At 37.7% G+C, this 14,202-nt stretch overlaps 1 protein-coding gene across 1 annotated transcript in view; it reads left to right on the top strand.

Annotated features, from left to right (window-relative positions):
- The first annotated feature begins 13,240 nt into the window (after window positions 1–13,240).
- Window positions 13,241–14,202, top strand: part of LOC131151772 (uncharacterized) — an 89,984-nt gene continuing 89,022 nt past the window's right edge. The window contains exon 1 of the mRNA XM_058103174.1: window positions 13,241–13,601. Within this exon, the coding sequence (XP_057959157.1) occupies window positions 13,347–13,601 (255 nt within the window). The 5' untranslated portion in view covers window positions 13,241–13,346. The remainder of the gene's footprint in view (window positions 13,602–14,202) is intronic.

Raw genomic sequence — 14,202 nt, 5'->3', positions numbered from 1 at the left:
CGTTGACAAGTTTGATGGAATTAGGAATTTCGATTTGTGGTAGAGAATGGTGAAGGATCTCTTAGTGCAGCAAGACATGGTGAAGGCCTTATAAAAAATTCAACTAGAAAGCATGGATGAAGCAACTTGGAATGAATTGGAGGCAAAGGCAGTGTCAACCATCTGACTGTGTTTGGCTGATGACGTGTTGTATCACGTCATGGATAAGGATTCTTGAACAGTAGTTTGGAAAAAAAACTTGAAAATCGACATAAGCCTAAGTCTTTATCGAACAAATAATTTCTAAAAAAAAAGTTGTATTGGCCTAAGATGGTGGAGGGTTCAGATTTGAACCAACATATCAACGCATTCAATCAAATTGTGAGTGATTTGAAGCGTGTTGATGTAAGGTTCGAGGAGGAAGACAAGGCGCTGATGTTATTAAATTCCCTACTTGCATCTCACATGTATGAGAATCTGGTTATCACTTTTACATGGGACAAAGAAAGTCTATATGTCAAAGAGGTGACAAGCGCATTGCTTGGTTTTCATCAAAGAAAAATGGCCAGCGATGAAATTTCACATGGTGAAGGCTTGTGGTGAAGAGCAACCAAGAACATGGAAGACATAAGTCTTGAAGCGGATATCGATTGTAGCTTGGGAAGAGGAAGGACATAAATTGTTTTAGGTGAGGTAAAATTGGGCACATAAGACCAAAATATCCGAAGTGGAAGAAAGGGAATGCCAAAAATCAGCATGGTCCGTTAAAATATGCAAATGTAGTGGAAGGAGACTCAGGGAGTAGTGATGATGATATGCTATGTGTTTGATAGGGTTCGAGTGAATTCTTGGACCCTAGATACCAATGTTCTTATCACATGACAGAAAATAGAAAATGATTCTGTAGAGACCCGAACCCAGAAAAAATAAGCAAACATAAATAAGAAAGGAAAATTTTAAAAAGAGGTGTTGAGCTAGGTGTAATCCCAAGAGGGGGGTGAATTGGGTATTTTCAAATTCTTTAACTCTATTTACCTCTTAATCCCTACTTGTATATTTAGAAAATCAAATTCAATTTACCAAAGTGTTCTTATTACCCAATTAATTGTGTGCAATGTTGTTCAACCTACACACGCAATATGAACAATTTAAATGTAGTGCTGAAAGAAAAGAGTAAAGGGAAGAGAGAAAACAAACGCGGTTTTTACGAGGTTTAGCCAACTCGGCCTACGTCCTCGCCTTGAGTAACTACTCAAGGATTTCACTAAAATCTCTGCTCCTTAAATTGGGATGGAGTTTCCCTTACAATCCGATACTTACAAGAGGCACAGATCCCTCCTACTCCGCTGCTTACAAGAAATACAACTCTCTCCTCAAACCCCGGTTCACACACCGAATCGTGAATACAATAGAATCTATAAAAACACTCAAAAATGCTTCCAAACAAAAGCTCGTGAGTACAATTCAAATTCCTAATACATTAACATATGATATAACTTAAAGTTCTGAATGTATGAAACGATACAATCGTTTATGTATGATATGCTTCAACACACAAAACCCTTTTCAACAAAAAACTCCCAAGTAATGATATATTTAAAACGCTTTGGAGAATATTAGGGTTCTTAGTTCACTTTGCAAAAATGCACAAACATCTAATGTGAATTTATCAAAACCTTTATATTGAATATTTATCAATCTAAAACCATAAAGCTTTCTTTCAAATAGTCACTCACAACCCGATCTTTGTAATATGCAAATATATATATATATACGATATGTATTCCAAAGATCAAATATTGAATATAAAGTTTCAGAAAATATCCTTTGCTAATAAATCGGTATAGGCACTATGGATATTCAAACAAGTCGTTTTGTAATATGAAAAGTATCAAATCTTTGAATAAAAAAAAACTCACTTGACTCAAAAAGATTTAATCAATGACAATAGCTTTTCTCAAGTGATAATCTTATCAAAAATGATTTTAGTATATAAATATAAGCACAGGCAAGATCAAACTCTTCACATTTAATCAAAAATAGATTTTGTAATACCAAACTCTTTAAAGAATGAATATCAATCAGCAAATCAGTTTAAATGATGAAACTCTATGAAAATAACTCTTAACGAGAGGATTGATTTACCAAACCTCAGTATTAGAATGAAAACAAGATGAGTAAATGAGTTCCCTTAGATATTCTGAGTTGATTTGCCTAAGCTTGAAGTATGTAGGCTAGAGTGCAGGCAATCGTGTATCAATATGCTTAACTTTCTCAATTCTCTTTCAAATCGAAGTTCTCTTCTCTTCTCTTCTCTTTTCGTTTTTCATGTGTACTAGGGTTTAGATATTCAGTATATATAGTGTCTTACCCTTAGGATTGATCTCAACCGTTGGATCAAAAGATATCTCGCATGTTTGCACGATAAAAATTAAATATTTAATCTTTCTAGCAAGTTCAGACGACTAAGGTCAAGGGCCCAGACGACCGAAGTCACTTTTATCCTTTGAAAAAATAGCCTGGACACAGGGTCAGACGACCGAGGTCAAGGTTCAGATGACCGAAGTGTCGAGTTCAGATGACCAAGGTCAAGGTTCAGTCATTTGAGGTGCTTTTGCTAGTTTCTATTTTTCACCCAAAAATCTTCAAACGACTGAACTTATTCTTCAGACGTCTGAGGAAATTCTTCAGCTAACCGAACTTAAAGTTCAATCAACCGAAGTCCCCATTTTCTGAATTTTTCTTTTCTAATTTAAAATTCTGTTTTGCTCTCCTTCTTGAGTCTTTTATAAAACATATTTTCCATGATTTTAAAAGTATTTCTAAGTCCATGAAAGTCTCCTAATAATATACATGAAATGCATGAATCCTAAAGTCTTTCTAAGTTATGTTGAGCCTCAAATTAAATCATACGAAAATGTAAATACATGAGGTCTAAGTACCCATTCCCACGATATGCTTGAACTTTGCCACTTGCATCTTGATTCTCGTCCTCTTTGAGTTCCATGGATCTTGCCAAGATATGTGTGCTTTACTTTAAGGCTTCCATGAATCGTTATCCATCCATGCATGCTTAATATGGTTCATGTTCACAAACTCAATGAACAGATCAAATACCAAGTGATTTGTCATTATTAAAATCAGATTGAACTCGTAGAGTAAACAAGGGGGATCAGCAGGCTTCGTCGACGAGGTCCATGTTCTCGTTGATGAAGGCCCTTCAGTTTTTCATCATCGAAATTCAGAGTCTCGTCGACGAAGAGCTCTAGAACGGCTGAAAAATATCAAGCTTAGGGTTCGTCGGCAAAGCCCTTCTCTCGTCGACGAACGACCTTCTGTAGCTCATCCACGAAGGTGCCACTTTGTCGACGAATTTGATTGGGTCAAGAGTCTATAAAAATAATTTTTGTTTGCTTCTTTATTAAGAAAGCTAAAACTCTCTCTCTCTCTCTCTCTCTCTCTCTCTCTCTCTCTCTAGAATCACGAACCACACACTCTCTCTCTCTTCAGTTTCTTCACCATTCATCGCCTGAATCGACAATCAAAAGTTACCATGAGGATCAAGGAGCGAATATCTACAATCCTAGAGAAGTAGATTCCTAATTTCAAGAAAAAAGTTAGAAATCGATTTTCGAGTGTTTTAGATTTTTTTTTCAAAAAAAGGTAAGGGGGTTGAGTTAAGTCAGTTTTTTTAATGGAATTGAATTATTTGAAATGTTTATGATGTAAGTATATTTATGTTTTCAGTTGATATTTCTAAAACCGACCGTTCAAAGGATCCGTTTTAAAACCTAGGATATATGTTACGGTATTTTCAGTGTAAACAAATGGTGGGAAGCTTAGTTTTATGTTTTGAACTGTATATGTTTTGTTGGTTGCCTATGGGCTATATTCAAAGTACATAAAATTGTGCGGCAGGAAAATGATATGTATATACTCTTTTATAACAGAAATGATGAATGTTTGTGGAATACTTGAACTGCTTATGAAAGTATAGGATGATATTTATGTTGTGAGGGCCAGGATTATGTTTAAACGGCTGTGAGCCGGGTTTTATATAACGGCCGAGGGCCAGAGGTTTAAATGATAGGTTTTATATGAAATGAATATGAAATATGTTTTTATTACTTAAATTGTATGATATTCTTTAGGAACCCTATGGACCATTATGTTATGAGCACGGTACCGTTGCTAGGATTTATATATGTGGCCATATGCGCCCACACTGTACTGCGAGAGTGGTGTGGGTGGTTTTAGCCGATTAGCCTCAGTAGAGGGTGTACCTTACCTAGAAGCCTGGACTTTTAGGACATGGTAGGGCCATCGGAGCATGCAAGAAATTGCGAATGCCTGCGTGGACAGTGTTAGACGCGGATGTATGTTTAACTTTGTCTAGGTTGATCACACCAGGCTTAGTCTAGCCTTCGAACAGCACAACCCTAATCACGGGGGTTAATACATGGTGGTAGTCCCAGGGAGTGTCTTTTATGCATATATGTATATTTATGTAAAAGATGTTATGTAATTAATGAACTGTTTATGTCAGGAAAATGAAACGAGTACTTTCAACTGTATAAGTACGTATGATGTAAAAATGGTTTTGTTCGATTATATGAAGAATGGATGTTTTCTATAAACACTAATATTAATTTGATCACCCTTACTGAGAAGTGTCTCACCCCATTATAAAAATCATCTTTTCAGGAAATAACAGGTATCATGCTTAGCAGCGTTAAGGGGGTGAAAGTTAGAATAGTATTTTGGGGAAGATTTGTATGATCTCAGTGTATGTATGTTATATTGTAAGTTAATGGATATGTATTATGGTTGTATGGACCGAACTAGTTGTCCAGTTCTAAGTTAGATTGTAATATGTATGTTTGGGAACTTATATGTATGAAAGAACTTAGAACTCTGGTAATGTATGTATGGAGAATGTTTCATTATTTCTGCTGCATGATTATAGTTTTGAGATGGGAGATGGTATGAGGTACATAAAAGTCACTAAAGTAGCACCATGGGCCCACGAGGGGTTCGATGCGTTACAGGTGGTATCAGAGCCTAGGTTTGCTAGGTTTTGCAGACTTTGTCTGTGATAATTACCAGAGTATAGGTTAAGATAAGTTAAGGATAGGAATGGGTAAGGTAAGTTGGGTTTTCATCTGGAAGCTTTGGGACGGTGATCTTTCAACAGTCTTCTGTGCTTTTCTTGGAATAACGATTTCAAGAAAATCACGGTAAATCCATTGATGGGTTTTTGTTTCTAGGTTGAGGGACTGGAGCTTGGAAATTTAGGATTGGGAATGATAGGTTAGAAAAGTATGTATGTAGTGCCAGCGTCATGATTAGGGACCGATACCTTGGCAATTTTGTGGTAGGAATGTATAAGTGATTCTTTTAACTGCAAATTTGTATGATTTGACTATTAGACATTCCATAATTACATCGACCTTGATAAATGTGGAATTTATAAGTCGATTTATATCCTATCTTTAGGATGGAACCTAAGGGAAAGGAGGTCATTTCAGGAGGGGACAATCATGTGGATGCCTCTAGTGAAGATGAAAAGGCCTCGGTTGTGCTACACAGTATAGCACGCCAGGCTAGGAAGGAAATTCGTAGGGATTCTTGTGAACATGGTCAGCTAGCGGCTGATAGAAGCTACACGTTCTAGTAGTTTTCTTAGGCCAACCCGTCGGTATTCTCGGGAAGACCAAACCTGATTACGGCGGAAGACTAGATTCAGGAGATGGAGGAACTGTTGGGGGTGCTGGAATGCACAGAGGAGCCAAAAGTGAGGTTTGCCACCTTTAAACTGGTGGGAGAGGCAAAGAGATGGTGAAGATCGGCTAAGCTGGTAGAGGAATAGCGGCCAGTGTATGCATCTGTTACCTAGAGCCATTTTAGGGATGTCTTCTTCAGCAGATACTTCCCTGTTGCCACTAGAGAGGTAAAGGCAGAAGAATTCCTGCATCTGACACAAGGATCCTTGTCAATGCAGTAGTATGTGGCCTGATTTGTGGAGTTATCTCAATTTGATCCATATATGGTCCCAGATGAGTCAAAGAAAGCTCAGATGTTTAAGAGAGGGCTGCGACAGGCAATACGCGCATAGGTGGCGGCTTTATTGGTCTAGAGCTTTACAAAGATGGTGGATAGAGTCATGGTGACAGAGGCTAATACTCAGGAAGGGGAGAGAGAGGCGAATCAGAAGAAGAGCCCTTGCCTTAGAGTTATCAATCTAGCTCCAACCAGAACTCTTGGAAGCAGCCTGATAGTTCGTCGAGCCAGCGACAAGTGTCAGGATCTCAAGCCTCTTAGGGGAGTTCCCAGAGTGCCATTTTTCCCAAGTGCCATAAGAAGCATTGGGGCGAGTGTAGGGCTGGAACGACGGTTTGCTACTGTTGCAATGTAGCAGGGCATTAGGTGCGGGACTGTCCCACGACACTGAATTACACACCTTAACAGTAGCAGTATGAGAGGGGAATTCAGGCACCTCAAGGTGGTCACTAGGGGAATACAGCATAGACACAGGTGTACTCTATGACGTCGGGTGATGCCGAGCACATAGGGGATGTAGTTACAGGTATTATTTATATGTTTTCCCATAAAGCTATTGTGTTTTTTGATTCAGGTGCAATCCACTCATTTATATCTAGGGGGTTTGTTAAAGTATGTGAAATAGAGTCTCAGTCGTTAGGCATTGAATTAGGTGTGGCCACACCGACAAGGTCGATTATTGTATACAGTAAGGTGGTTAGAGACTACCTAGTGGAGATTCAAGGGAGAAGGCTGCTTGCTAGTTTAATTATCTTCGATATGCATGGATTTGACATTATTCTAGGGATGGATTGGCTAACATCCAGCAACACAAGTATAGATTGTCATAGGAAGGAGGTGGTATTCAGGCCTCCAAGAGAGCAAGAATTTAAGTTCGTAGGGTCGTGTGTGCGCTCTACACCACGGATCCTTTCGGTGATTCAAGCAAGGAGATTACTTTTGGGGGGTTGTCAAGGGTACCTTGTGTATGTGAAAGAAGCATCAAAGGAAGGACAGAAGTTGGAGGATATCCCAATGATAAGGGAGTTCTCGGACATGTTTCAAGAGGACTTACCGGGGTTACCTCCTGATTGTGAAATGGAATTTGCCATTTAGTTGACTCCAGGGATGGCACCAATCTCCAAGGCTCCGTATTGAATGGCTCCAACTGAACTGAAAGAGCTAAAGGAGCAACTATAAGAATTGTTGGATAATGGTTTTATTAGACCGAGCATATCACCCTGGGGAGCGTTGGTGTTATTCGTAAAGAAGTAAGATGGGTCGATGAGAATGTGCATCGACTACAGAGATATTAACAAGGTAACGGTAAAGAATAAATACCTGTTACCACGTATTGACGATATGTTTGACTAGCTAAAGGGTACTTAGGTTTTCTCTAAGATCGATCTGCGATCCGGGTATCACCAGTTGAGGGTAAAGTCAGAGGATGTATCGAAAACAGCTTTTCAAACCCGATATAACCATTATAAATTTCTGGTTATGTCATTTGGTTTGATGAATGCCCTTGCAGCATTCATGGATTTGATGAATAGGGTGTTCCACACATACTTATTTCAGTTCGTGGTGGTGTTCATCGATGACATCCTGATTTATTCGAGGAGTCCTACGGAGCATGAAGCTCATTTGAGGCTGGAACTTTAGGTACTTAGAGAGAAGATATTGTTTGCTAAATTCAAGAAATGCGAGTTCTGGCTAGAACAAGTTACATTTCTTGGTCATGTAGTGTCCAGAGAAGGAATATCAGACAACGTAGAGGCAGTAGTAAACTGGGTGAGACCGAAGAACATACATGAGATCAGAAGTTTCTTGGGTCTAGCAGGGTACTACGTCAATTTATCAAGGCTCTTTCAGCTATTTTTATGTTAGTACCAGCATCTTTCAGCTGTTTTTGTGTTAATCCTAACATCTTTTAGCTATTTTTATATTAGTCCACATAGAAATGCGCTGGTCTGCTACCTAGCATCTTTTAGTTGTTTTTGGTTCCATGGTTGCATTAACACTCACGTGCAGCATATTTCATATAACATTTTCATTTCAATTCATTTCCTATATATCTTGCATCTCATACATATAACATACTTCCAGACAGAATTCTATTTTATTCATGTCACACTATTTAGTAGTAAAATTCATATATATATATATATATATATATATATATATTCTTGTAAAATAAGCCAACCTACATTTAACATTCATATACTAAAAATATATCTTTCATTTCTTACATAATTATCTTGAAAATATCTTTCACTTTCATCTGTCCATTTTCACACATACATATCTAATAAAACAACCCTAGGTTCAGAAAACATAATTTAAACGGTTGGCTTTTAAACCCATACAAAAACATGTACTTATATATATATATATATATATATATATATATGTTATTCATTTTTATCAATTTAATTCATAAAATCCTGGTTTAATATATATTCCCCTTTGCCTGCTTTCTTGAACTATGCCAACAGGAATCTCCAAAAGATGCCTGTGACGCTCACCCCGAACCCTAATTCAAAAGCCCTAGTTCAATTAAATAAACCATGAATAAACTACTATTTCTAAATTTTCTCAACTTATAAACCTTAAATAAACCTTTAAAAACCCAAAACTAAGAATCTTAACCCTTACCTCAACTTAGGAGCGTTTCTCGAAAAGCCCAGTTTAGAAAACTATTTCGCTAGATGTGTAGAGAATCTTTCCTAGAACACCATAACGATCTCCAATCATCAATTCAGGCTGAATTCGTGCCAGAAAGCTAGAGAGAAGGCAGATAGGTGTTTTAGAGAGAGAAAATCGGAGGAAGAAAATGTTTTCTTTGCCAAGAAGCTTCCCCAAACCCTTTTATACATGCTACTGTCACATGGCCTCATCGACAAGAAGAGAAGATTCGTCGATGAGTCATAGAAGGAAATTCGTCGACAGGGAGATTTATTCGTTGATGAGTCTTAAAATTTGAAATTTGCTCATTCGAGATCTTCTCATCGATGAGGAACTGAACTTACGATCTTTAGTGGAACACTCATTGACGAGGACATGAAACTCGTCGACGAGATCTGCTATTCCCTTCTTTCAAAATTTTCCCTTTTCCCCTTATTCCTTATTTATCTATTCCATTTATCATTTTCCTAATTATTTAATTATTAAAATTTTTCGGGTCATTACAATAGCACATTGCTCATTTAATCGATTGCCGAAAGTATCACTAGATGGGAGAGTTACAGGAGAATTGTGGGTAGATTTTGCAGTAGACTACTCGGGTTTGAGTGGATGTTCACAAGTGTACTATTCTAGTAACGTAGGATCTAGGCTTGGTGTTATGTTCAGACAGTACATCTTTCTAGGGTATAAGAAATGTGGGTTTAAGCTGGGTGATCCTATGGAAAACAAAGGGATGATCGGTGGAGGCATGGATTTTGGTGAGAAAGCCATGGGGCAGCATACTTAGGTAAAGAAAAGAGAAACAAATGCTAGAAAACTGCAGCACTAGCAAACATGTGGTTTAGGTGGAGTTAGACACCTAGGGAAATGCAAGGAGTTCAATCTCGGGTCAACAGTATCACATTATAAATGGGCATATGATGTAGGTGGAGCTACAGACTCGGGGTAGAGATGACACTGTTCATATTGCAGGGAGTTTCAACTTGGGCGACCAGCAGGATCACGGTGGGCCCAAGTGCACTATTAGACCACCACTCAGGTATAAATTTGGCATTTTGGTGTTTTATGCATTCATTACTACCAATAGCAAGGTTCCCACTATTTTTTAAGTTGTGGTGCACAATAAAGGGAAAAATAGATGGATAAGTTTTATGGTTGAGGAAATGAAAGTATTGCATAAGAATCAAATGTGGGAGTTGGTGAGTCTTCCAGTGGGAAAGAGAGTGATAGGATGTAAGAAAGTGATGTATTTGTTGTTTGTGAATGACATGTTATTGGTTGGGAAGGCTTTGACTGAGGCTAATCAGTTAAGAATTCTATTGAAAGGTTTTGACATGAATGTTTTGGGTACGCCCAAGAAGGGTCTTGGTTTGAAGATTCACATAGATAGAATTGTAGGGAGATTAATGTTATCTTAGGGTGGCTTTGTAGACAAAACTACAGGGAGACTTTGTTTGCCATCTCAAGGGGGTTCTATGGAGAATCAATGTAAAATTTCTATCGGTTGGTACCCAGGGACGGACTGTGATATCTAGGATATGTCAAAGGTTCCTATGATGATGTAATGGGGTGTTTCAGCAGGCAATGGAGTGGTCTGTCCGTTGTGAGATTTGCTGAAGACTATGCAGCGGGCTTTGGTGATAGAAGGCTTATAGTAGGTTTTGTGTTTACTATTGTGGGAAGGCCTTGTTGGAAGCCCAGGGCAAAATCTTAGGTTGTTACATATATAACTGAATCAGGGTTAATGGTAGAAGCCGAAGCTGCCATGGGCAAGTTCAAGTCATGCTTGGATTTGGTGTTTGTCTTCGGTTGCTAGATGGGAGGTGGTCCCAACCTAATGTTCCAAGATCAAGGTGAAGTAGTGGGTTCATATTTTCAGTTTCTACTAAGGGTTGTATACTTGCCAAGCTGGAGATTGTTGCGATATGTGGCTTACATACTGAGTGGAAAGTATACACAAAGGGAAAGCATGAAGGAAATCAAGCAGTAGCATGGGAAACTATCGACGGTAAGGCTCTACCCATTGATGGTTTGGAGCAGTATTTCAGACAATATACATTCTGTCTGAAATTGTCGATGGTTTGGTTTGGGAACCCAACACAAATTTCAAATTTTGAAAGAGGGACGTTAATATGGTTGGGGTTTGGAGGGAAAACCTCTGACAACTTTATTTATATGTCTTCTCAGATATATTTGTAGAGTGATTTGTAATAGTTGATAGCATTGATGTATTATTCTTGTAATTTGGACAAGAAGATAGTGAATCATTGTCGTTTGCTCCTGTGGATGTAGGCATTGCTGAATCACATAATTCCTTGTGTTATTTGTTGTTTTTGCTTTCATATACTTGTTGTGTTTGTGAATTGTTTTGTATATTCATCATTTACTACATTGTGTGTTTGATCCTACACATAAATATTTCGCTGTACAATTCGTTTTTCACAACAGGATGGATGAATCAGTAAGTGGGAATGTTAGATTTAGAGACTTGTCCAAGATTCAACTAAAAGGGAAAAGTAAAAATCTTAATTCACCAACATATGGAGAGTATCAATTCATCATTAATGTATATTATGCTCCAAATATGAAGAATAACATTTTATGTTTAGGAAAACTCAGAAAAAGATCACAATATCCACATGAAGATCATAAAATTGTTTAATTACAAAAGCAACGATGACAAAAAGTAGAATGCTTAAACTAAACATTCAAACTAATGTTGCCAAACATATGCAGGCTTGCCTAAACGATTCCTCCTAGCTTTGGTATCTTATGTATGGCCATATGAATTTTAGTAGTTCGAAATTTATAAATAAGAAAAAATTGGTAAAATATTTATCTTTGATTGAGCAGCCCCTCTAATTATGGGAAGGATGCCTTTTCAAAAAACAATACAGGAAGAGTTTCCTAAAAGAATTGAGCATAGGGGCAAAAATGCCGCTGGAGCTTATCAATACTAATATATGTGGACTAATTGATCTCTCATCGCTCGATAAAAAAAAAAGTTTTTTTCTCTTTATTGATGATTTTAGTAGAATTATTATTTTCTTAAATAAACACCAAATGTGTTTGAAGCTTTCAAAAAATTCAATATCCTTGTTGAAAAAAAAAGTGGATAGAAATTAAAGTCATGCAGTTAGATAAACTTGTGAGAATTCGCATAAAATGAATTCAAGCATGATTAAGTGCAAAAATCAAACACTCCTTAATATGACAAGAAGTATATTAAAGAGAAAGAAAATGCCTACTGAATTTTGGGCCATAGCAATTGATTCTGCAACATATTTGTTGAACCAATGTGCGACTAGAAGTGTGTAGAATCAAACCCCACAAGAAGCTTGAAGTGAGTGATAAAAGAAGTGGAGCACCTCTTGTTTTGTGAGTGTTGGGGAGCATAACATATGCACATGTAGTTTGATAAAAACGAATTCAAAGTCAGATAACAAGAGTGAGAGACGTGTTTTCATCGAATATGAATCAAATTTAAAAGGACACAAGCTCTACAATGCAAGTAGTGGAAAAGGGATCATAAATTAAAATGTCGAGTCTAATGAGACAAACACGTGGAATTGGAACACTCATAAGGAGAGGTACAACTTATTTCCTTCAATTTAAAAAACGAGGAGCAAGAATATAAATCCACTAAAGTACCAACCATTCCACATTACTAATATCATCTCTTAGTGAATCTTCATCATTATCATCATCAAAAAGAACGAAGACCGCCTCAAATGAGAAGTCTTCAAGTAATTTAGGGTGTAACTAAAAATATGGATGATCTAACCTTTTTCTATTCATTTTCTAAGTGTGAACCAATACTTTTTGATGAGGCTTTGCAAAATGAGGAGTGGAGAACTCCAATGGATGGAAAAATGTTGGAATGAAGAAGAATGATATATGGAAGTCAACCACATTGCTAAAGAGATAGAGTAATCGAAGTCAATTGGGTTTGCACAGTGAAGGGAAAAAAAAAAAGTTTGAGGGGGAGTTTTGGAAATTAAATTAAGCTTGATATTAATTGTTTTTGGTTACCAAGTAGTTGGAAAGATTTTTTTTTTTTTTTTATTTTCAGGTGATGCATCTACATAGATTCATGTAACTAGATAAATAGCTATATTAAATGTAATTAATATTGATACTGGAATTCATGGAAAGCATATAACAAATTATGTACTAGTAGAATTCACTTCTCTCCATCTATCTTATATCCTCTATTTCCAACACTTAACATCATATATGATCATATGAAAATAAAAGAAACATGATGATCATCAGAGATAATACTTCTTTCTAATAGGTTGGACACATTATTTATTTTAAGATATTTTTAATTTAAAAAGGAAAATAATTCGATAATGTTTCTTTCTTTTTGTTTGCTATGTTTAATTAGCCGTTATAATGGGAGGATCATGCCATTAGTTATTTTCCATTTTCAAATCCTTTCTTGAAGCAAAACTTTCATTGCTCCAAATCCTGCCACGTGTTCCTCCAACGGCCATGTTCCTTGCTCGAGCCGCACTAAAAACCCACTAACCCACTTCAGTGCTCCCGCATCGTACCCCTCACTCCTCCTTGTGGTTGTCTCTCAGCGCGCGTGCGAGGACGCAGACGCACGTCGGGTTTGCAGCTTAATCGTATCCGCCATGGACGCGGCAGCATCACAGCTGGTCTACTGCGGAATCGAGGCCCCCCGACGCGCGTTTCTCCCTCGCCGCGGCTTTTCTCCTTCACGGAGGGTGCCGAATTGCCGCCGCCTTCCAACGACAACTAGGATTCGCAGACCCAGCGGCGTTGTTCTCGCGGTGGCCGCCGAGCCCAAGCCTCCCGAGACGCAGCCTTCTTCGTCCAAACTCGTCAATGGGTCTGCGTCGCCCAAATCAATCAACGGAGTCTCTACGGTGAATTTACGGAACTGGAAACTGAATTTGTTGTCAGTTTTGATTCGTCGATCACGCATGGATTTCTGCTTTCGTTTGTTATTGTTCAATTTACGGATATGTGTGGCAAAGGGACGATCCTGTTTGTTTGCTTCCGAGGAAGCCAAATGTTTCAGTCAACTAAGCGGAGCGATTCTATTTTGAACAGATAGTTTTGTCGAATGCAAAAAATAAAGGGGGGTTTGTTTCGGTTAAGGGAGGTGTTCCCATGAATTTATTTCCAGAAAATGGCTTGAATTGTCTGCAATATAGACGATATTTTTTTGTTTGGTTTTTTTCTTTGAATGGCAATGGAGATATTTTTTCTTTCCAAAAAAATATGTTTTTGCAAACTGTTTAAATAAAAAACTCGTTTCTGGATATTTTCCCTTCTGTTTTCCTTATTTTGATTCCAAAAACCAAAAAACTGTCTTCTAGATGCGCTAAGATTCTGCAAACACCGTACCCTAGATTTTCTTGCCAAACAAATAGAGTTCAGACTGACTCCAGTTTGTATTGTGTTCCCACATCTACATGTAAACACTCATTTTGAGGATAATTTTTATTGAAACGATAACTTGAT

The sequence above is a fragment of the Malania oleifera genome, chromosome 3 (assembly GCF_029873635.1).
Source record: "Malania oleifera isolate guangnan ecotype guangnan chromosome 3, ASM2987363v1, whole genome shotgun sequence".
Classification (NCBI taxonomy): Eukaryota; Viridiplantae; Streptophyta; class Magnoliopsida; order Santalales; family Ximeniaceae; genus Malania; species Malania oleifera.
Note: the sequence above shows the minus strand (reverse complement) of the source record. Positions and strands in the feature narration are given on the sequence as shown.